Below are 25,709 nucleotides of genomic sequence, written 5' to 3'. Positions count from 1 at the left end.
CGTCCCACCTCACATGGTTCTCACCAAAAGTACAATGAAATTCCCCACACATATCCAGACTTCTGTGACTTTCTTTCAGAATGTGTATTCATATAACATATCACCATATGGTATCATTTGTTGATTGTTTTAAACCACAGACGTACCTCTTGTGGCAGCATCGATGCTCTGGGACACCTTTAGATGGACCTGGCCGAGGAAGGCATTCTGTACAAAGTCTGTCACAAACTCCTGCAGGCTGCAACATGACCAGGCACACACTCACTCCATGTTGGATTGCAAACAACAATGTTAAAGAATGAAGTGGTGATACAAGGTTTAACAAGCATGAGTAACGCATTATCCCCCACAAATATGACATGTCCGGTTGTGTGCAAGGCAAGATATATTGTATGGTTTTCAAGAACTCCTCAGAGAGGAGCACTAGGGCCATTTTCAGTCTAAGTCAAAGTTGTTGCCATTTAAACTTGAAAAATCAGTTTTTCAAAAATCTCAAATCATCAAAAGGCACCAGTTCACCACTAGACCTATCTATGTGATGAGTTTGGTTAAGATATATATCATGTTTTTTCAGTTCTGCCTAGGAAACGAAACATGACAGATGGAGGGACGGATGGATGGACAGAAGGACGGACAGACAGCACACTATCCTATATCCCCCTTCCACTCCATGGCAGTGGATATAATAATGTTGCATTCAAGACTATTGCACTGATATAACGACATGCCTGTACATGAAGTCATACCTGAAGGACAATATCTGTCTGGAGTCAGAATTGGAATCCCATATACTGTATTCAACGTAATAAGCACCCAGGGCTCTCTCAAAATTAGTAATAAGGGGCTCTTATTAGAATATTACTTTGGTCGAAAAAACAGAGTTGAAAGATAAATTTTGTGGTTTATGCTGACAGCCTGAAATGTTTATGTACAACAGATATATTTTTCCAGAATTTAATTGCCCATAATTAAGGGTGCATATAACACACGAGTGCGTATTATAAGTCTTGTGTACATTGATCAATTGGAAGGGGTGCTAATTTCGGATTGTTCACTAGCAAATATGTTAGCAATTATCGCCGTGGGCACTTATTAGAGCAGGGCGCTTATTACGTCGAATACGGTATCACAGGTTGCCATGGTTACCTACCTTGATGGGCTCTCCATCTCCATTGCCTTCTCGATCTCTTGGATAAAGCTGCGAAGAGGCTTGTAGATGGCTGGAACAGAGGATCACAGAGTTAGTATAGTCCCCATGGGCTCTGGTGAAACCAACAATTAGGTATGGGTCTGACAAACCCAGAACCATCATCAAGACCAATCTGGGAGTCAAACCAATGTCTACAGGATTTTAGACAACCACCCATGCCCCCTGATATTTTATGATTAAAGTGACATAATACTTATTTCTTTGTCAGGATGTATCAGATGTTGCAAGGCTGAATTTCTTGTGCACAAAGAATCCAAATTGACAATACATTTCTAAGTTGATCATGGTGTAGTATTGACAAGGGAGGTTACTCTGTTAATACTGCTAAGGGAGTTTTGTATCCAAGAGTAGCCTCCCTTGTATGTCACAATGGCTGCCACACACAGGTAGGTAGTTCAACTCACCTGTCACATTATTGGCTGCAGGTTTACACACAAGCTGATGCTTGCTCAGTCCAGCTAGCAGACCCTGGTCACCAAGGTAACCAGCCTGGATAAGGAGAGATAACCAGAAGTCAAAATCACATGCAACTTCCATGATGGAACAAAAAGCTTACAATCTTCATTGCCTAAATACACTCATAAGGGCAGGTATTGTGTCATCATATATGAGAAAGAGGAAGCAAATCACTTCATAGTCAGGAAATTTCTCATTGATTTATTACACATTAAGGCTTTACAGAGCCTCACTGATGATCACATCTGTTGATCACTTCAACACATTACTTGCTCTCACAGTTTTATTTTCACATAATTATGATAAACCAAACCCAAAAAACTTGGTACAATGATCGGATAAATATGCAAATGAGGTCACCTCGCAGGAACTACTTTTAATAAGTTCCATGCCTTCTTATACAGGAAGTGAAAAATGCCAAAGATTTTTACGCGCATGTATTTCCTCTCTCGTATATGTACAGATTACCTGTGTATTAGGAACAAAAATTATATCTAAACACATTCAACTAATAATCTTAATGTCCCTCGACATTGCATGTGCATGTGCATGTGCATGTGCATGTGTGTGTGTGTGTGCTCTATGTTCACTGTTAATTACCTGTAACACACCTGTCAAAGTAACCGGACATGGTATTGTTACAGGTGATTGTTAAAGCTGATTGTTACAGATGATGTTACAGGTGTTAAAGGTGATTGTTACAGGTGATTGTCACAGGTGTGTTTCAGATGTTACATGATTGTTACAGGTGATGTTACAGGTGTTAAAGGTGATTGTTGCAGATGATGTTACAGATGTGTTACAAGTGATGTTACAGGTGTGTTACAGGTGTTTGTTTGTTGTTTAACGCTGCACTTAGCAATATTCCAGCTATATGACGGCGGTCAGTAAATAATGACGCACGGACCAGTGACTGACATCATGAGCATCGATCCAAGCAATTGGGATCGATGACATGCATCAACCAAGTCAGTGAGTCTGACCACCTGATCTGATTGGTCGCCTCTAGCGACAAGCATGGGTTGCTGAAGACCTATTCTAACCCGGATCTTCACTGGTCACAGGGGATTGTTACAGGTGTGTTGCAGGTGACGTTACAAGTGCTGTTACAGGTGATTGTTACAGGTGATGTAACAGGTGAGTGTTACTGGTGTGTTACAGGTTATAGTTACAGGTGCTGTTACAGGTGATCTTTCAGGTGTGTTACAGGTGATGTGTCTAAGGATGCTCTATATCAATGTCCAGCTGGTACTCACTGCATCAAACTGCCGACTGTCCTCGATGTAACTGTTGGTACTGAGGGCATGGAGTGATGCATCAAACCGGAACAAGCTTATCTGAAACCCAGTTTAATTTTCACAGTTCAAAGACAGTAAGGACATTCATAATATGAACGAACAATTACAACATCTCCTGGCAGCTTGACACAAGGAAAGTCTATGAGAGTGAGTGAGTGAGTATAGTTTTTGCCCTTTTAGCAATATTCCCGCAATATCACGACGAGGCACACCAGAAATTAGCACATTGTACCCATGTGGGGAATCGAACCCGGGTCTTCGGAATGATGAATGACCGCTTTAACCGCTAGGCTACCCCTTATATCAATGAAATAGCCACACTACTGTAGAGTGTTAACACTTAAGTCAACAAAACAAAGACCAGAAAACAAAAAAGAAATTTATAAAAATACAAACTGCCCAGGAGACAAAACTAACCTTCTTGGGCTTGGCTTGTCTCTTCTTGCTGAAGTACTGGCTGATGTCCATGCTGGGCTCATCGAAGCCGCTCGGGGCCTGTTGTCTGTTTGACAGCGAGTTCCGCACGTCCAGATACTGGCTCAGCAACACTTGCAGCTGAATCACAACAGCTGTCATATACACCAATCCACCCTGCATACTTACAAAACCACACCGAGAATATTGAATTTCATACTCATTGTCATATAAAAAAGAAAAGAGTTTCGCCACCTAAAAAGGGAGTGCTTCCATCAAAGGTGTCAACAGTCAGTTGAAAACAGCAGTCAGTCCAGCTTCTGGCCAACATGTGGGATCCAAACAGGCACTAGCCATCTATAGTCAACTCAGTTTGTTTAATGTGAAGACTATTATCTAATATATTTTAGTGAGTGAGTGAGTGAGTATGGTTTTCCACCGCTTTTAGCAATATTCCAGCAATATCACGGCGGGGGACACCAGAAACTGGCTTCACACATTCAGAGCTCCAGATAAGCTTTTGATGTGGGTATTTTACCCATGCATTTTAAAATCATTGGGTATCAGTAATTCTATCTGGGTATTCAAATTTCTGTTACCCACTAGTTTTTACTCATGTGGATATTTAAGTTAAATATCTAAAAACACTATTCATCAAGTCCCTGCAAACTGGTGTCGTGTGGGTTCAAGAGCTTTATAAGACTCAAAAATACCAAGATACTTCCACAAGAAAGTTTTATTTTTGTAGCGTATCTGTAATGTTCGTTGCGTATTTGATACGCTTGGATTTTATTTTACTGCATATTTCTGCATTTCTGATGCATATTTTATGCAGATACACAGCTTATCTGGAGCTCTGCACATTGTACCCATGTCATGAATCGAACCCGGGTCTTCGGCGTGACCAGCAAACGCTTTTACCACTAGGCTACCCGAACGCCCCCCAATATATTTCAAGTATATATACCGGGGGTTCTACTCAAAACAAGTTAAAGAACACCCACATTTGAAAGGCTGTGTTGTAATCCCCTCCAGCCAGGACAGATTAACTTTAGTCATATGAAAAAAATCAGGTGTTCCTTAACATTTTTTGAAAAGTATATGTATCTCACTCACACCATGACAGGTTTAAAATTCTTAAATAGGGAAGCCCAAGGTGATACAGGACTCAGGGAACTGAAACCCAGACTAGAGTGGTGACCTGGGATTAAAGCCAATTCAAGTATTCCAGTTAATCTTTTACACTTGGGTGAAACCTACAAGGTATTGTGCTGATAAGCTGACAAACATAGAACCATAATCAGTTTACTCTAGGATTCGAAACTATGGTCAGCAGAATCAGGAGGTTCCAAGTCTGTCAGTCGTGTGAGTGACATCACAGAGATGGTTTGTGGCAATTATAGTGTTAATTTTTAGTAATACAGACATAGACTGGGTTGAAAACTTACAAGTGGTCCTCAGACTCGGACTTTCGAAAAAGTCTCTATTTTGTCTCTTAGAATTGAAATTGCTCTGAACTGGATGGTCATTGCTTTTGAATCAAAGCCTGGGAATCAAGAACATATCACCATAGCCTAAAGTACACCTACCACAGCTTGTATTTCTGACCAAACATCCTTCATGTCGTACATCAGGTCAGATCTCATCGGCATCCCCGACGCCTGGAACAGAAAGCACTCATGGTGTCTTAAAACATTCAAATTATCAAGCAGCTAAAATCTCACTCCAGCTGTTGTTCACAGAGAATGAAAGCAAAATTTTCTAGTCTTTAACGTTCACAGAAATGTACCATAAAACTATTTTCCTAAACACTGATGTTACGCAGTAGTATGTTTGTTCCAACAGATTAAGATCTTTCAGTTTAAACACTTGACAAATGTAGCACATCATTAGGGATGCATGCCTATGTTCCTCACCATTACTGCATACAATACAATCAACTTGAAACTGTTATTCACTTTCAGAATTTCCATTCCAAGAGCAGGGTACTAAATATGACAGTGTTGAGATATTAGTATTAGGCCCCAAAAGTGATGCGGTTCCGATTATCCAACTACCCAAAAATAAATGCCAACCCAAACTTGCTTTCAGTGGGAGTCACTCTTCATGACAGGAGGATAAGGATGAAAATATACACCATCATAAAACACTCCTGTTTTATGTGTTCGAGAACTACTGTAAAGTTAGAAGGAAAGAAAGAAATACCCTCTTTTGAAATTAATCGGAACCACAGCACTATTTTTATGAGGCCTCATTTATCAATAAACCAAGAGAATAGGAATAAACAACAGAGCATCTGCATGACATGTACACAGTTTGAAGGTTTCATTACGATAACTTATATCACTGGATCTGTAGCAGGCGTTATAGGCTAGGTTCAGTATACAGATTGGTAAATGTAGATATATGTCATTATGCAGGGTTCACAAGAAGAGATGGCAACTGGTATAAATGGACATTTACTTCAAACTTGAGAAAAAGTCTTGAGGGAGGGCCAGTGTGTGACCACACCCTCAAATACTACACCCAGCCCAGCTCCGTAAAAGCAGGCAGAATAGGTCCCCACTACCCCAAGCTTGTCTCCCTGTGGGGATTCCTGGGCAGAATAGGTCCCCACTACCCCAAGCTTGTCTCCCTGTGGGGATTCCTGGGCAGAATAGGTCCCCACTACCCCAAGCTTGTTTCCCTGTGGGGATTCCTGGGCAGAATAGGTCCCCACTACCCCAAGCTTGTCTCCCTGTGGGGATTCCTGGGCAGAATAGGTCCCCACTACCCCAAGCTTGTCTCCGTGTGGGGATTCCTGGGCAGAATAGGTCCCCACTACCCCATGCTTGTCTCCCTGTGGGGATTCCTGGGCACAATAAGTACCCCTACACCCCAAGTTTGTCTTCCTGTGGGGATTCCTGGGCAGAATAAGTCTTCTACACCCCAAGCTTGTCTCCCTGTGGGGATTCCTGGGCAGAATATGTCCTCTACACCCCAAGGTTGTCTCCCTGTGGGAATTCGTGGGCAAAATAAGTCCCCTACACCCCAAAATTGGGATTCCTGGGCCGTATAAGTACCCTACCCACCAAGTTTGTCTCCCTGTGGGGATTCCTGGGCAGAATAAGTCCCCTACACCCCAAGCTTGTCTCCGTGTGGGGATTCCTGGTCAGAATAAGTCTTCTACACCCCAAGGTTGTCTCCCTTTGGGGATTCCTGGTCAGAATAAGTCTTCTACACCCCAAGTTTGTCTCCCTGTGGGGATTCCTGGGCAAAATAAGTCCTCTACACCCCAAGTTTGTCTCCCTGTAGGGATTCCTGGTCAGAATAAGTCTTCTACACCCCAAGGTTGTCTCCCTTTGGGGATTCCTGGTCAGAATAAGTCCTCTACACCCCAAGTTTGTCTCCCTGTAGGGATTCCTGGGCAGAATAAGTCTTCTACACCCCAAGGTTGTCTCCCTGTAGGGATTCCTGGGCAGAATAAGTCCTCTACACCCCAAGGTTGTCTCCCTGTGGGGATTCCTGGGCAGAATAAGTCCCCTACACCCCAAGGTTGTCTCCCTGTGGGGATTCCTGTGCAGAATAAGTCCCCTACACCCCAAGGTTGTCTCCCTGTGGGGATTCCTGAGCAGAATAAGTCTTCTACCCACCAAGCTTGTCTCCCTCTGGGGATTCCTGGGCAGAATAAGTCCTCTACACCCCAAGCTTGTCCCCCTGTGGGAATTCCTGGGCAAAATAAGTCCCCTACACCCCAAGCTTGTCTCCCTGTGGGGATTCCTGGGCAAAATAAGTACCCTACCCACAAAGTTTGTTTCCCTGTGGGGATTCCTGCCAAAATAAGTCTTCTGCACCCCAAGCTTGTCTCCCTGTGGGGATTTCTGGGCAGAATATGTCCTCTACACCCCAAGCTTGTCTCCCTGTGGGGATTCCTGGGCAAAATAAGTCCCCTCCACCCCAAGCTTGTCTCCGTGTGGGGATTCCTGGGCAAAATAATTACCCTACCCACCAAGTTTGTCTCCCTTTGGGGATTCCTGGGCAAAATAAGTCTTCTACACCCCAAGCTTGTCTCCCTGTGGGGATTCCTGGGAAGAATATGTCCTCTACACCCCAAGGTTGTCTCCCTGTGGGGATTCCTGGGCCGTATAAGTACCCTACCCACCAAGTTTGTCTCCCTGTGGAGATTCCTGGGCAAAATAAGTCCCCTACACCCCAAGCTTGTCTCCCTGTGGGGATTCCTGGGCCGTATAAGTACCCTACCCACCAAGTTTGTCTCCCTGTGGGGATTCCTGGGCAAAATAAGTCCCCTACACCCCAAGCTTGTCTCCCTGTGGGGATTCCTGGGCCGTATAAGTACCCTACCCACCAAGCTTGTCTCCTTGTTGGGATTCCTGGGCAGAATAAGTCCCCTACACCCCAAGGTTGTCTCCCTGTAGGGATTCCTGGGCAGAATAAGTCCTCTACCCACCAAGTTTGTCTCCCTGTTGGGGATTCCTGGGCAGAATAAGTCTTCTACACCCCATGCTTGTCTCCCTGTAGGGATTCCTGGGCAGAATAAGTCCTCTACCCACCAAGTTTGTCTCCCTGTGGGGATTCCTGGGCAGAATAAGTCCTCTACACCCCAAGCTTGTCTCCGTGTGGGGATTCCTGGGCAGAATAAGTCTTCTACACCCCATGCTTGTCTCCCTGTAGGGATTCCTGGGCAGAATAAGTCCTCTACCCACCAAGTTTGTCTCCCTGTGGGGATTCCTGGGCAGAATAAGTCCTCTACCCACCAAACTTGTCTCCCTGTGGGGATTCCTGGGCAGAATAAGTCCTCTACCCACCAAACTTGTCTCCCTGTGGGGATTCCTGTGCAGAATAAGTCCCCTACACCCCAAGTTTGTCTCCCTGTGGGGATTCCTGGGCAAAATAAGTCCCCTACACCCAAAGGTTGTCTCCCTGTGGGGATTCCTGGGCACAATAAGTACCCCTACACCCCAAGTTTGTCTCCCTGTGGGGATTCCTGGGCAGAATAAGTCCCCTACACCCCAAGGTTGTCTCCCTGTTGGGATTCCTGGGCAGAATAAGTCCCCTACACCCCAAGTTTGTCTCCCTGTGGGGATTCCTGGGCAGAATAAGTCCTCTACACCCCAAGCTTGTCTCCCTGTGGGGATTCCTGGGCAAAATAAGTCCCCTACACCCAAAGGTTGTCTCCCTGTGGGGATTCCTGGGCACAATAAGTACCCCTACACCCCAAGTTTGTCTCCCTGTGGGGATTCCTGGGCAGAATAAGTCCCCTACACCCCAAGGTTGTCTCCCTGTAGGGATTCCTGGGCAGAATAAGTCCTCTACACCCAAAGGTTGTCTCCCTGTAGGGATTCCTGGGCAGAATATGTCCTTTACACCCCAAGGTTGTCTCCCTGTGGGGATTCCTGGGCAAAATAAGTCCCCTACACCCCAAGGTTGTCTCCCTGTAGGGATTCCTGGGCAGAATAAGTCCTCTACACCCAAAGGTTGTCTCCCTGTAGGGATTCCTGGGCAGAATATGTCCTTTACACCCCAAGGTTGTCTCCCTGTGGGGATTCCTGGGCAGTATAAGTCCCCTACCCACCAATCTTGTTTCTCTGTGGGGTTCCTTTGCAGAAAAGGTCACCTACATCCATGCTTGTCTACCCATGGAGATTCTGGGGTAGAAGTAATCCCCACTACCAAATGTTTGTCACCATGTGGGGACCCTGGGACAAAATCCACTACCCAAAGGTGGGCATGAGAACCAACTCAAATGGGAATCGGCTGGCCAGAGTTACATGTAATCTGCTCTCCATGTTACACCAAATATTCACTTGTCTGACCGAGTCTCAAATACTTAAAGGTCACTCTCATGTAGACATAATACTGTGCTAAGCAACATTCAAATATCACCTCACATACACCCCGTCAGGTATCCTAGAAATAGTGAAGATACTACAGCATCTTACTGTTACCCCAAGCTGATGCAGTGTTCATCTAAGACCTGTATAAAATGAACTCTTCTGCTACTGCTGAATCTCATCCACGTGTCTCTTAACATAAAAAATACTTCACAAAAGTTAAGCATCACTTGATGATCTCTGGTGTTGACAGAGTGACTAATAGTAACATGAAAGAATCAAGTGGCCCTTAAATTCTTTTGAGTAGTATATATCAACACGAGCCAATTAAAGTTTACTACAAGGCAAGTGATATCTCCCATGGAGACCAGTTTTGGATGATAATACAAAGTGTCTCATGCCCCACCAGTACCCAGACAGTATCCAGCACAAGATATAAGTAAAATATACTGATAGAAGTAAAGGTTTATTATAAAAACCATAGCCTCATCGCAAAAGAGAGAAACAGGTCCATCACTGCACATGCGGTCTTTTTCAAATGAAGAAATCACCATCCCAGTTAGGTCAATACCTAGGTCCTCGGTACCTCTTTCTTTTCATTAGAGTTGATTAATAAAGATCCGGGGGTTACTAAGTGTGACCTGGTTAAGTGTGTGTCATCTCCCCAACATAAGCTCATCGTGCTCATGCTGTCAACCACTGGTTTCTTCCCACCAGATTCAATTACAGGCATCATTGACAAAGCTGGACTATTCTGACTGTCATGTAACACTGCATTCAATCACTCAGGATTATCAACACCAGAGATTAAAGGAGAGATTTCTCCCTAAAATGAAAAAGCTCTTTAAACTCAACACAAGCTCTCCCCTGTAATAAAATGGTCTTGTCATGCAGCACAATTTTCAGTAAACCTTACAGATTGTTGGATGATCACTCATCTTGGCTCAGTTTGCTTTACAACACAACATTCCTCTAAAGAATGACTCCTGTAAAGATTCGGGTTAGAATTGGTATTCAGCAATCTATACTGAACTTAAGAGGCAACTAACTGGATGGGGTGGTCAGGCTCGCTGACATGGATGATTGCGTAGATCGATGCTCATGAGATGGCAATCACTGGATTGTCTGGTCCAGACTCTATTATTTACAGACCACTGTCATATAGCTGGAATAATGCGGATTGTGGCATTTAACGACAAAGAAATCAAATACTAGGGACTAAATGCATGGAATATTTGGGACATTAAAAGAAACAAAAAGTATGGACCCTATATTCACACTGCTCCAGTACTACTCCAAGCTGCATGAAGCCAAACTAACGAGCTTCACTAGTACTAAATGCCATTAAAACAAGACCATGGTAACCATGGTAACAGGGCATATCTATTGACGTATCAACAGAACACATTCAACATGCAAAATCAACGGTTACCTTGACTACAATACAAATAAAAACATGAGAAATAAACAATGATAAATGTCAACAGAGCCAAGGAAGAACATTATCAAAATGTACAACAGACAGAGAGGTCAAACCATGCAGTGTGGAAACATGGCGGACAGACACAACAGAAGCCATCGTCAATGTTTCACAGCTTGTACACACTACGGACCTCCATCACCCGTGAATACATACAGCCGCTAGTCGCTATGTTGACAACCAATCAAAGGCCTATCACAGCATATGTGCTCACGGTCGTTGAGGAATGCCACCTATGAATACATATGAATGCTGTGTGCAGTAGGTTGCTATGGTAACTAATGTGAGTGAGTGAGTTTGGTTTAACGCTGCGGCGAGTCACCTTAATGTGGGAGGAAAGCCCAAAGTGATGCAGATCTCAGACGTTATTCACTTTGGTGAAACCCATGAGCACGGGTATGGTGCAGACAAACCTAGAAACATAATCGGGCCGAAATGGTATTCGACCCCACGATCATAGGTTTCTGGCGTGCCCAAGGGTAGCATCTCTGCACAGCAAATTTCGGCACCTTAGACAACTGGGCCACTCGTGCCCACTGTTAAGTATTCACGGGGGTTGAGGAATCTCATCCATGAATACATATGAACGCTGTGCGGTGTAGGAGTGGCGTGTGTCTATTCAAGGTATTGGAGGACAGAGTTGGGCTTAACACCGCTTTGATCAGTATTCCAGTTACATCACAGCATGTCAGCTTAAAGTTGGAGAAGAGCCCATAGTAATGCAAGTCTCAGACATTTACCACTTTGGTGAAACCCGCAAGCACGGTTATGGTGCTGACAAACCTAGAAACATCGTCAGGCAAAGATTTAAACCCACGATCGTAGGTTCTCAGGCCAAAGGGACGGAACTCTGCACAGCATACTATTGCCTGGTATTAATGCAATGTGTAGAGCAGACAGCCACAAGGCTGTCTCACATGTTTCCCATGTTGTCAAGTGAGAAACATTGCTGTTTGTGTGGGCAAGCAGAGACCTTAATGGCCTGATCAATCTCTGCTACCCTCCCACTTGACCCTGGCCTTTGCTCAATGCAATCAAGACTACACTGGATTGCGGCTGTATGTATCTATTGGTGATGCAGGTAGCGAGTGTATACAAACCTGTGAAACTATGACGATGACTGAAGACAGGCATCAAGACAACTACATCCATGTGAACTACACATAAAACTACTGGATGCTCATAGTACCTCCGACTGAGATTCTCCAGATTGCTTGAAACAAAAGTTGACATTCCCCACATTTAATCAACATTCACTCAGTCATTTGGCTTCTTTTACCATATTTTACAGACATGCCAACCAAAACCTAAAAAACTTGTTATGTACTGTTCAAATGAAGTTAAGGACCACCCGATTCTTTCATATTACTGTAGTTAATTTATCATGGCATGACATATTAGTAAGTGAGTGAGTATGATTTTACACCGCTTTTAGCAATATTCCAGCAATATCACGGCGGGGGACACCAGAAATGGGCTTCACATATTGTACCCATGTCGGGAATCGAACCTATCATGGCATGACATATTAAGTATAGTAATATGAAAGAATAGGGTGGTCCTCAACTTCTTTTGAATAGTATATATGTATTGAATATAAAATTAAAAAAATAAATTAAAAAAATATTCACATTGAGTATTTTGAGTCTGTTAACCAACAAATGTGAAATCGTAGATGTCATTTGAAAAGGGACTTGTCATCCAAATAAACAAAGTTTCTTTAATTAAATGTTTCTCCTCCTACCGAGCAGACTTTTAACATATTTAAGAGATCATGGAAAGAAATATATACTACTCAAAAGAAGTCAAGGAACACCCGATTCTTTTACATTACCATAGTTGACGACACATGACACATTAACAATAGCAATATGAAAGAAGGTGTTCTTTAACTTCTTTTGAGTAGTATATTATAGCTATTTAACTTTCAGTTATGCCACTTGACACTACAGTTATAAAAAAACAAATCTACAAACCAAGTCTTACCACTTACCTACATTCAAAACAAAATGTGTTTTTCCAAGACTTTTTCAACATTGCAAGTGAATTCCTAGAAAGCATATTTTGTGACATATTGCTCAACAAGATCAACCAATTTGATTTCATTAATATCATGCTTTATGTAACAGCAAACAATTAAAATATGTGAATGTGAATGTGAAAAACATGCAGTAAATTGTCATGTGTTTCCAAGGTAACCTGTGTCTCAAAATGTCATGTCAGCATACCTTGACAGTGGTACCTACAAAAACTGGCAATGCGTTTAGAGTGGAATAAAACAATCATACTGTCTTTTATTCCATGCTGTGCAGAACCATTGCATCCACTCCAGCACAAACTTAGTGTTAAGGATATAAACATCTCACAGACCCAAACGACACAAACTCGGATGATTTAATAAGCAAAACAGACGGGGTAAATCATAAATAGAGATTCAAACATATTAAGATGAAAACTTTCGATGGAAGGCATTTAGGTCAAATAACATCAAATACAGATGAAAGTGGGGTTTCAAATGATTATCTTCACAATATGAAGTTTGTGATATGTATGAATGAACATTACGTTTACATATGACTCACATAATGGGGACTATTCGGGGGGATTTGACTCCCTTTAATGAGTCTGATTTGATAACTAGGTGATAAAGCAACTGTGTTATGAAATTTAAGGTGGTCTCAATGTGGATTTGATACCTCTTGTTCTAATTTGGAACCAACCACTTTAGCAATTTTAACAGATCGAAATGGAGGCTATCAATGGATTCATATGCATGTTTTTGGTGTGAACAGGTTTAATTTACAGGTATCAAATGGAAACTGATACCTCATTTGAACCAATCAGAATCAAGCATTCTTCAATGTCATGGAATGCATGGGGACAGTATCTGACTTTGAATATTGCCAGAATATTGCCAGGATATTGCCAGGATACTGCAGAATATTGCCAGAAAAGAGTCAACTGAATGTAACACCAATAAAAGCATGTGTCATATTAACCACATAATTTCCATATTGGACTTTACAAATGTCTACAAGAGTTTGTGATTGAGCTGTGATATGAGCAAGGTGAAGGTCTGAGAGGGGAGAAAACTCACCATACTATGGTGGACATTCTTGAGGACGAGTTCGTGCATCTGGGCCACGCTGCGGAACTGCTGGAAGATGGTCTCCAACAGGTCCAGAAGGTACCGCGGCTGATTCTGACTTGCCAGGCTGTCCCCGCCACTGAACAAACATGGCCTCAGTTTGTAATTACTTGAATTAAAAATATTCTCTAAGCATGTTGGGTCAATGGTCACAATAAACTTGTTTTTTCCTACTTAAATTGATCTCTAAACATCAAAGATAAGGAAAAAGTCAACAAAAGTGGATTGTTGACAAAAAACAATCCATTTTTGTGTTTCAGAAGCCTGTTTGGAGATCATGCAGAAGATACATGAATATCTGTTTGCAAATAGATAATATCATCATGACTGGTAATCTAACTATGGATTTACTGTCTCTTGCGAGATCATGCATGCTTCTCTTGCAGGTCCGTGAAGTAAACTGCATTTCAGGGATCCTGTTTACAGCTGGTACTGATATTATCTACTTGAAAATATTTTCATGTTTAATCTGTCTCAAAAACTTCACAGTTGATTTTCAAAAGGAATGGGGTGGTGGGGTGGGGGGAATTGTCCGGACCTCCTGGACCCCCTCTGGACCCCCCGATGAGCATGTTGCACCTACCTCTCCAGCACCTGCTGTGAGGCCTTCGCCACCAGGGTCAGCAACCCCGGTTGAATCCTCATCTTGATGCCCTGAAACCATGGAAACATGGAATCTCCTCACTTTTTGACAGCATGGAAGTATTTAAAGAAACTGTTATGTGTTTCTTTTTCAGCAATTCATAACAAAAGACGTCTTTCTGTACATGCTGTAAATGACAACAGTCTTGGAAATGGTATTCATCACTATTGATAACATTGGATTCGAACCTCCAGCCATTGGAACATGGCATTCAAGGGACACAACTCTAGACATAGTACCCCCATCGTCTGCTGAAAGAGTTACACTTTGTTAATTAATTTGTTTGTTGTTTAGCCTTTTATTTCAAAGACATTCTGGCATGGACTGTCTGCAAGGACAAAAGAGACAAAAAACAAGAATCATCAGAAGAACTGATGCCAAAGGCACCACTTCAGCCCTTGGTTAATACATGTACCAAGTGTGGATGAAACATCTTTCATAGTTTTTCAAGTTAGGCTCCGGAAACGAATAAGTACTGACAGATGGAGCAGATGATGATTATATCACCCCACATTATATGCAGGAAGGGATAAAAAAAATCATATTTGATGACTGATTAGGCCATCTATGTATACCTATGTAAGGCAGTTGAATACGCTGCAGACATCAGCAGATTGGTCTCCTGTCAAAGACAGATATCTCAGTATATGTCCTTACCTCCACAGCTTCTGGGAGTTTCTTGAGAACTGCCAGAGACTCTATGAGGATGGAGATGAACCTTGGCAGGTTTTCCTCAGGGCTGGAGCTGAGATCCTCCTTCACTTCATGCAGGAGACGGCCATCTTCCGATACAAAGTCCCCATCTCCTGAACATTAACAGTTCAAGTACAGGTGTGGTCTTTCAATAAATTGATTGGATTTAGTTTTAGTCTCACACACACAGTTACCAACATTCCAGTTTTAGACAAACAGTGACGAATAGTCCAGTTTCAGACAAACAGTGACCAATAGTCTAGTTTTAGACAAACAGTGACCAATAGGTCAGTTTTAGACAAACAGTGACGATAGTCCAGCTTTAGACAAACAGTGACCAATAGGTCAGTTTTAGACAAACAGTGACGAATAGGTCAGTTTTAGACAAACAGTGACGAGTAGTCCAGTTTCAGACAAACAGTGACGAATAGTCCAGTTTCATACAAACAGTGACCAATAGGTCAGTTTTAGATAAACAGTGACCGATAGTCCAGTTTTAGACAAACAGTGACCGATAGTCCAGTTTTAGACAAACAGTGACCAATATGTCAATTTCAGACAAACAGTGACCAATAGTCCAGTTTTAGACAAACAGTGACCGATAGTCCAGTTTTAGACAAACAGTGACCAATAGTCCATTTTCAGACAAACAGTGACCAATAGTCCAGTTTCAGACAAACAGTGACCAATAGTCCAGTTTCAGACGAACAGTGACCAACAGTCCAGTTTTAGACCAACAGTGACCAATAGTCCAGTTTCAGACGAACAGTGACCAACAGTCCAGTTTTAGACCAACAGTGACCAATAGTCCAGTTTCAGACAAAACAGTGACCAACAGTCCACTTTCAGACAAACAGTGACCGATAGTCCAGTTTTAGACAAACAGTGACCAATAGTCCAGTTTCAGACAAACAGTGACCAATAGTCCAGTTTTAGACAAACAGTGACCAATAGGTCAGTTTTAGACAAACAGCGATGAATAGTCTAGTTTTAGACAAACAGTGACCAATATGTCAATTTTAGACAAACAGTGACCAATAGTCCAGTTTTAGACAAACAGTGACCAATAGTCCAGTTTCAGACAAAACAGTGACCAACAGTCCACTTTCAGACAAACAGTGACCGATAGTCCAGTTTTAGACAAACAGTGACCAATAGTCCAGATTCAGACAAACAGTGACCAATAGTCCAGTTTTAGAACCTCATAATCTAATTCTACTCTCAATTTCTTTGAAGTGTACTGTTTCCAATTGGAGTCAAAATTATCTGGCTTTCAAATAATTCTAAAAATTAACTATACTAAAACTGTAACATCTCTTATGGGGGCAGTCGGGTAGTCTAATGGTTAAAGCTTTGGCTCAACATGCTGAAGGTCCATGTTTGAATCTCCACGTGGGTACAATGCATGAAGCTCATTGCTGGAGTCCACCATCTTGCTGGAATATTGATTTAAGCGGCGAAAAACGTATCACTCACTCACTATCATCTCTAATGGCCTGAACAATATCCAAATTTCAAGCCAACAGTTTTCAAGTACAAATTATGTAAAATGTCGCAGTCTGAGTTGTACAGTAGTTTCAAATTGAAAAAGAAATTGAGTTGTGACACAGTATTTTGACTTTCACTACTAGTTAGGAGGGTAATCAATCTGTGAAACAATTAATCCACATTGTCCTTACATGTATTATTAGTTTTCAGATAACAAATCCTTATAACCTTGCCTTTGATTACAGAACATTGACTGTGACAGAGTTCTACTACATACGTGAACACGACTTGAGGAACGGTAAATCTCTCTGTCCTCGCCTCCAGGAACCACGCCGTCCCAGGCTTCTAGCAACAGCGGACTTCTCGTATATCTGCCTGTTCAGTTCCTCTATCAACACCTCGTGTAGGCGCTGAACAAAACACATGCCATGAAGATGTAGTGTTTTCAAATCAACATTTATGAAGAAATGGTGTCTTCAAGAACAAGTTTTGGGGTCTTTAGATCACAGGAATCAACTGATAATTTCATAATTTCAATACGACTTGTCACTTATTTAAACTTTACCAACAAAATGAAAATATGCATGATTTAGAAAAATGCGCCATCCAATATTTTCAAAAAAGTACATTGTATGAACATGGGTGTTAAGTTTGGTATTTCCCAGATATTCTAAAAAATTTCACGTTGATCATCTGTCACCTTTCTCCCAATACCAATTGTCATATCTCTTCCCCGTTTGGATACTAACGTTCGAGGAATGCATTTATCTACATTGCCCAGCTACATATATAATGAACTACTCACTCGACACTTCCCTATCAAAAATAACGTCGTCCAATTTATGTGTACAAATCTCAAGAAAGGATGTCAGGATAGAACGATGTTCTATCGTGAAATTTATTGCGTAGCTATAAAGTATTCACAAATATGGACTTACTGTATAAAATGAGAGATATGGGGACAGTGTCACATTGCCAGGACTCCACATAACTCCTACTCATATTTTACACAAGGACACATGTACCTGGAGCTCTATAGTGTCTCACCTCCTTCCTGGCCGTCAGCTCAGATCTCAAGTCCCGTAATGCCTCCACTGTTGACAGGCTGGTGTCCAACTTGGCCACTGACAAACAAAGCAATACAGTGAAAATACTCAAGCGGGGTTATTTTAATAACTACATGCTTCTTGATCGCTTTTTATTTCTGGAGGTTGATAACTGACTAAACCAAAAAAAGACAAATAAAAAATGTCATATACTTGGGTGATTGTCTTTCTATGATGCAATGAAAAAAACAACACTTAAGTAATTGTTAACTTTAAGATAACAGGTCAAGAGCAATGTTCATCATAACAAATTATGACCACTGTAAACACCTTATCAGAAGGAGAAACCTTTTTACAGATCGACAATCCCAAAATAAAACAAATGAATAAAATAGGCCTATGCACATGATGTAAATGTGAATAAAATATTTAATTGTGATATGACATAACTATTACCATGATTATATATATATATATGCTATTAAATTATATTATGAGTGGGTTGGGTTTTATGCCTCTTCAAACAGAATTTCAGTCATTTCCGGGTATATCACATGTCACAGACGTTCATCACTTCGGTGAAACCCACGAACACAGGTATGGTGCAGACAAACCCAGAAACATAATCGGGGTGAACTGAAATTCAAACCCACTATCATAGGTTTCTTGCATGCCCAAGGGACATAACTCCATACAGTGAATTGCGGCACGACAGACAGCTGGGGCACCGAAAGCCCAAAGTTACACAGGAGTTTACCACCTTGTTGAAACCCAGGAATTGTTCTGGCAAACCAATGATCATAATTAGTATGAATCTTGAACATTCTGCAAAACAACTGTGGGGCCTTAGTCACCTGTTTGTTATTAACAATCAACTCCAATGATAGAAAACTGTTTCTACCTGACTGAACAATGAGGTCCGTGGCATGCAGGTAATGCTTCCCCGACAGGTAGTTGTCCATCTTATCTGGAACCTCCTTCATCTGTTCACTAAAATATCAAGTAAATATTTCTGTCAGCATTTGTTCCGTAATACTTTAATTAACAAGCATGAAATACTCATATCCTCTGCCAAATATGACATGGCCAGTTGTTTGCAAGGCAAGAAATATTGTATGTTTTTCAACCAGAATGAGCACTAATGGCATTTTCAGTCTAAGTCAATGTTGTTGCCATGGAAACTTAAAAAAAAAAAAAAATTTAAACCCAAACTATCAAAAGGCACCAGTTCACCAATAGACCTCTCTATGTGCTAAGTTTGGTTAAGATGTCTCACATGGTTTTTGAGTTCTTCTTCGGAAACAAAACCTGATGGATGGACAGCACCCAATCCTATATCCCCTTCCACTTCATGTGGAGGATTTGTCAGATCTTCATGCAGAGCGGTATCATATTGAGCAAAAGATCCGATTTTAATGAGATTGGTTGATGAGATGGCTGTCATCTGCTTCAATTTGCAATTCAAATATACAAACTAAATTCAAGAAATTTCTTCATGTCAATGAGGACTGCCATTATTGTATTTTTATTTGTCCTTAGCACAATTTAGTTGTCTTTGGCTAGCAGACTAGCGTGAATTTTCGAAGGCTGCAAACAGCAGGATCTTGGGACCAATTGGCCATCACAGTTCATACCCTGAATATTTTTAACAAAGTGTATTGTTACCATGGTTACACAACACATATACTTACATCTGGTCCAGCATGGCAAGTACAGCTTTGTGTTCGACACCATCTCGCCACAGTTTCCGCAACTCATCCCGCTTGAAGTGGAGCAGAGTTTTACAGGAGTTGAGGTCATCTTTAATCTTATGGATCTTCTCTCGAGATTCTGGAAAGTTGAATTAGGTGTCATGTCACTGTAGCTTGAGCATTACTGGGTAATTCTGGGTATGAACTTTTCCACTGTCATTGTTTCCATTAATGAATTTTAAGAATATCACTTTCCATTCATCTTTCGATTACCGTTTTCGACATAATAAGCGCCCACGGCGAGATTTGCTGATATATTGGCTAGTAAACAATCCCAATTAGCACCCCTTCCGAACCCTATTTGCATATAATACGCACTTGTATGTTATATGCACCCTTTATTATTGGCAATTAAATTCTGGAAACATATATCTGTTGTATATAAACATTTCAGGCTGTCAGCATAAACCACGAAATTTATCTTTCAACTCTGTTTTTTCACCAAAATAATATTCTAATTAAGCCCCCTATTTCTAATTTTGAGAGCGCCCTGGGCACATATTACGTAGAATACGGTAATGCTTCCATAGCCAATAAGCACTAATCAGGAGCAGAAAATTGAAAGTTGTGATGGGCAGATTGGGCAATTGAAATTATTACATGTGAGACTGTTTATTTTGTTGAGTGTATAATGTGAGTGAGGTGTTTTATGTCCCCATCAGCAATATTCCAGATTTACCAAGGCAGACTGTAAATAATCATGTCTGTAACTAGGATACTAGTGATTGTTTCTTTGTGAAAACCAGTGATTGAAAGCATGAACAACGATCCATGCCATCTGGTCGCGATGACACGCAGTTGGCCAAATCACAGAGCCTAATCACCTGATTTCACTTCACACATAGTCAACCCTATGGGGACTGGGTTAGAACTGGTCCCCAGTAACCAATGCGGGGTGGCCGAGTAGCCTAGTGGTTAAAGCATTCACTCGTCACGCCGAAGATCCAGGTTTGATTCCCGAAATGGGTAGAATGTGTGAAGCCCATTTCTGGTGTCCCCAGCCGTGATACTGCTGGAATATTGCTAAAAGCGGTGTAAAACCATACCAACGGCAACGGTACAATGGCACATTGTTCACATTATCAATCACTGGATTGAAAATAACACAAATACTAGGGACTAAATGGACGGAATACTTACGACATAAAGTATTAATAGCATTCAGACATATCATGTATCACATAGCCTAAAATTAATCAAGACTGGTGATCTAGTGGTTGATAACATTAACAAGCAGCTAAATTGTTTATACATAAACGTACCATTGATGCTTTTGGTCATAGCACTGAAAGCTGTCATGACCTTGATGATGTCATCATAATGATCTGAAAACAAAATGTGTAATGATGTAACCAGCAAATTATATCTTGTTAACATGTTTACGACAAGACGACATGCATAAGACATGTTTTGTATATCTTTGGATATGATCTAACAGATGAATATTTAATTTGCCCAAACAAAACATATTAATCATGTTAATGATACAAACAGCTGAACCGCTGTGTGGGGATGATATGGTTTGTTTGTTGTTTAACGCCGGACTCAGCAATATTCCAGCTATATGACGGCGGTCTGTAAATAATCGAGTCTGGACCAGACAATCCAGTGATTGGTGTCATGTGCATCAATCCCCGCAATCGGGATACGATGACATGCAGCAACCAAGTAAGCAAGCCTGACCACCCAATCCTGTAAGTCGCCTTTAACGGCAAGTATGGATTGCTGAAGGCCATTTCTGCCCAGGATCTTCACGGGTCGGGGATGATATGATTGATGAGGATGTCGAGATGATTTCCAATGCATAACACATCTATTAGGTAGAGATTCCTATCCCAGCATGTTAACTATCATCATACTTCCATCATGGCCCTTATGCTGTAGGGGAATGACTCATTAGACAACGGAATAAGAATATAACCAAAGATAATGTGTAAAAAAGAATCTACATCCACATTTAATCATATGATAATATGTGCATAAACAGAACTAACTAATACATATCATTCAGATTAAGATCTCATAAAAGACTATCTGTTATATTTGTTAAATCTTACTTGTCACATGTTCAGAAAGTCTCTTGTCACTTTCTCGATAGGCTTTCTCAATTCGCGTTTTCTCCTTCTCTCTTTGTTCGAAGTCCGCACTGTAAACATAACATGAAGGAAACTAAATGTCTCCACTCAACATCCAATTGACTTTAATATGATTCCATGAGTAATACACGATACAGATCTGGAATAAAACAGTGTATACCTATTTCCATCTGTAAGGAAAGTGTGGCTTTAATAAATGCATAAATTTCAAATTTATTTCATCATGTTCATGTAACGTATATATATTCTACATGACATAAAACTTGCACTGAACTAAACACTACTTTATTAAGTGTCAGGGATGAAACCTACAAATGTTACTTATAAAAAATATATGATGCACTATATCATACTCGTCATATAACATGCATAAATCAAATGATATCGGGGAATGTCTCCAGTAGATCTGGATAATAATTTTACATACCTTGATGATAAAGTCCTGACAATGGACATCAAAAAGCCAGACTGAAATATAAACATCCATTTGACCAGCTTTAAGATATCCTGATGTTATGACACATTTGTGAAATACAAGTATTCAATACATTCATCATTTTCGACGTTTTTCAGCTTGCAGGTGCGTGTTACTTCGTGATAAGCAAATATTGAATGTTTGCATATGCTTTACACTATGTAATACACATACAATTATTCCTAATTGCAATTTCTGGCGAAATCATCAAACTCGACTTTGTATCATTTGTGAATTAAATTCAAAACACCAATAAGAGAAAGACGGTCCAACCTTATTAGAAGGAGGCGTCCTGTCATCCGCCATCTTGCTTCCGTGTAATATTTCCCTAATGGCTAATAACAGACGGGCTGCTATAAAGTACTACTTGCTCTCACAACTGTACAACTAATAATAGTATTATTCATAATAAGGGTACAACGTACTTTCAAATAACCCACTTGTACGACTAGTAGTTTTAATTTAAGATTCACATAACTACACAAAATATTTCCATAGCAATGGCGATGTCATTATAAGCTATAGCGTATGGATACACATGTGTTTAAATATATATAGCGTTGGATCATGCAGCCGGTATAAATTACCCATTTCAAACCCAGAAGAAAATTATTTATTAAAAACTGAAAGTGTTATTACAATATAAGACATCAAATAAGCAAATAATTCTTTTGAGTTAACTTATTATGATGCATGCATTACCACACCCCAACACGTACACACCCATGGATAAAGCCACCCAACACCCAATTTTGATAAGAATTGTTTTAAAGAAATAACATGAACAAGCGCGTAGACCTTACACAGCATTTTTTAGACAGGGGGTTACACATCCTTTTTGATAAAGGGGTGGGGTGGGGGGTGGGGGTTGAAGTGTGTGTGTGTGTGTGTGGGGGGGGGGGGGTTGTTGGTTTGCGGGATGCACTTATATATGTTAGCTGAATGTAAATTTCATTCGGGAAACAATTTGCGTGTGTTTGCTAAAAAGTAGTAGCATGCATAAATGTTAGATGTCACCAAATGATTCAGTTGTATATGGTCTTTTTTTTATTACGTTAACATATGATTAGTGTACCCCCTGCCCTTGGATCCACGTATGGTGAACGGGATCCTCGCAGGACGTCGACCTGATGACCCAAACTAATTGAAGCCGACCCCCTATTCATCCGGATTAACCAAGACACCTGCATGACACCAGAAGGGGATTAGTATAAAAAAAAATCTGGAGCCCTTCTGCGAATGAACCATGGTGAATAGGGCTGGGACGGGTAACTCGGGTCGGGTGGGTCTTGAGTATAGAACTCGGGTATACCCATTGGACTACCCGGACCCGTGGTTAGTCACGTGATATATTGTTTAATGACAAAAACAATGCAGATATTCCTTTGACTTGTATATGTTTGAGTTAAGACGAAGTTTCAGTCAACTTCAGTGTACGCATGATCTGATCGTTTGATACATGTATCTTAAAGGTTTTTGCCAGTGCTGCGGTAAAACAATTCCGAATCAGACATTTTGTTCCCAACGCTTGAGACCTTCAGTGGGTACCCGGGTGGGGCGAGTAATAGCTAGAATTCAAGATGGATGACTGTTTTCTACAGTTGACAAATTTGGAGTGGCATGAAACTCACACTCAACCACTCTAAAATCCGAATTTCTCACCTGCCAAAAGGGAAATGTCTTTACGGAACATTTCGGAAATAACGCTTTGGTGAAAATAGCCCAGTTGGATGGCATATCGCCTAACGATTGTGTTTCAGCCATTAAAAGCATATATGAGAAAGGGAGGGAACCGGAAAGACAAAAGCACCGGCGCCATTAATTAACCTGAGTGATCTGGTACAGACAAACCAAACAGAAGACGTTTCAATAAAGGAATATGAGACCATGATCTTGAAATGCTTCATCATAATGTGCATTAAGCTGTGTGGTGTCATCTGTGGGAATATAAAGCTCGATTTACAGTTCCAGTAATTAAAACACTGGACTCGACGAGAGAGGAGGGAGTATTTGTTTTAGCATCCAACTGGCACCGTATTGCATAACGGGAGAAAGACATAAAAAAAACCGTTGAGAATGTGCTTCCCTTGCAGTAATACCATACAGAGTAAGCACATATAGGACACATTCTGCAGGGGATGTCGACAGCGACAGAAGTCATTGAGTAAGGAAACAGTTGATATCGAAAGAACATGTAGCATTTTTTTAGCGACACATGCATCGTATAGAGATTAAGATTAAACGATTGGAGGGCAGTTAATGTGTATAGCGGATATATACAGTATATATATACACATACCCTCTCTCTCTCACACATACACTAATGTAGCGTGACTACATTTATTCCTCCACGTGCTGTAATGGTCGATTATAATATAATATTAAAAACCTAACTCGCTCATTCAATTGCTGTCCAGCGCATCAGTTGAATGCTGCTATGATGCTCGTATAAGGTTTTAGGCTTGTGTTGTGTAATATGATGCTGTTTTATGTGATAATGCGTTAAAGACTGCCAATTCAATGGGTTTTGCATAAGGTCACACCGAGACGCCATTGGCATGAAGTGATGATTATAACCAGTTACTGACAGGTTATGTGACATCATTTTAATCTTACTCAAGGGTATCCGACTGTGTAATAATCATGATCATAATAATCATGGGCACATCATTCATATCAAGAACACGTATATGTAACAGGAAGATATAAAATATGCATTTAAACCGTAAACACTATCTTGTGGCTCGTGTGTTGGCTCCTTGCGTACAGTGGTTGGGCCCGTGTCATCCTTCATCATGCCAAACACATATGTGTTAGTATTATACTACTCCGGTGACGTATTCTTATTTCAAATAATGATTGACAAGTTTGTTGACAAATAATACTGAAAGCAGTTTGTTGACAAATAATACTGAAAGCAGTATGCTGACAATTAATACTGAAAGCAGTATGTTGACAAATAATACTGAAAGCAGTATGTTGACAAATAATACTGAAAGCATTTTGTTGACAAATAATACTGAAAGCAGTTTGTTGACAAATAATACTGAAAGCATTTTGTTGACAAATAATACTGAAAGCAGTATGTTGACAAATAATACTGAAAGCAGTTTGTTGACAAATAATACTGAAAGCAGTATGTTGACAAATAATACTGAAAGCAGTATGTTGACAAATAATACTGAAAGCATTTTGATGACAAATAATACTGAAAGCAGTATGTTGACAAATAATACTGAAAGCAGTATGTTGACAAATAATACTGAAAGCATTTTGATGACAAATAATACTGAAAGCAGTATGTTGACAAATAATACTGAAAGCAGCTTGTTGACTAATAATACTGAAAGCAGTTTGTTGACAAATAATACTGAAAGCAGTATGTTGACAAATAATACTGAAAGCAGTTTGTTGCGAATAATACTGAACGCAGTAGGTTGACAAATAATACTGTAAGCAGTTTGTTGACAAATAATACTGAAAGCAGTATGTTGACAAGTCATACTGAAAGCAGTTTGTTGACAAATATTACTGAACGCAGTAGGTTGACAAATAATACTGAAAGCAGTTTGTTGACAAATAATACTGAAAGCAGCATGTTGACAAATAATACTGAAAGCAGTTTGTTGACAAATAATACTGAAAGCAGCAATTAAGTGTGTTCCCATTTTACATATTTA

General features: G+C 40.7%; 1 protein-coding gene across 1 annotated transcript in view; it reads right to left on the bottom strand.

The window, feature by feature from the left end:
- The window catches only part of LOC139452437 (exocyst complex component 4-like), a 39,445-nt gene extending 17,094 nt beyond the window's left edge, over window positions 1-22,351 (bottom strand). Inside the window, exons 1-18 of the mRNA XM_071233911.1 lie at window positions 22,303-22,351; window positions 21,982-22,022; window positions 21,516-21,604; window positions 20,721-20,783; window positions 19,399-19,537; window positions 18,609-18,697; window positions 17,709-17,785; window positions 16,939-17,071; window positions 15,138-15,286; window positions 14,421-14,491; window positions 13,787-13,916; window positions 11,879-11,902; window positions 4,968-5,039; window positions 3,382-3,519; window positions 2,923-3,003; window positions 1,615-1,699; window positions 1,151-1,220; window positions 147-238 (exon numbers count right to left, since the gene is read on the bottom strand). Coding sequence (XP_071090012.1) covers window positions 147-238; window positions 1,151-1,220; window positions 1,615-1,699; window positions 2,923-3,003; window positions 3,382-3,519; window positions 4,968-5,039; window positions 11,879-11,902; window positions 13,787-13,916; window positions 14,421-14,491; window positions 15,138-15,286; window positions 16,939-17,071; window positions 17,709-17,785; window positions 18,609-18,697; window positions 19,399-19,537; window positions 20,721-20,783; window positions 21,516-21,604; window positions 21,982-22,022; window positions 22,303-22,335 — 1,576 coding nt within the window. The 5' untranslated portion in view covers window positions 22,336-22,351. The remainder of the gene's footprint in view (window positions 1-146; window positions 239-1,150; window positions 1,221-1,614; window positions 1,700-2,922; window positions 3,004-3,381; window positions 3,520-4,967; window positions 5,040-11,878; window positions 11,903-13,786; window positions 13,917-14,420; window positions 14,492-15,137; window positions 15,287-16,938; window positions 17,072-17,708; window positions 17,786-18,608; window positions 18,698-19,398; window positions 19,538-20,720; window positions 20,784-21,515; window positions 21,605-21,981; window positions 22,023-22,302) is intronic.
- Window positions 22,352-25,709: the final 3,358 nt, after the last annotated feature.

This window comes from Haliotis cracherodii, unplaced genomic scaffold (assembly GCF_022045235.1).
Source record: "Haliotis cracherodii isolate W230 unplaced genomic scaffold, xgHalCrac1.p SCAF_9, whole genome shotgun sequence".
Lineage (NCBI taxonomy): Eukaryota > Metazoa > Mollusca > Gastropoda > Lepetellida > Haliotidae > Haliotis > Haliotis cracherodii.
The sequence above is the reverse complement of the archived record's forward strand: the minus strand, read 5'-3'. Positions and strand labels throughout refer to the sequence as shown.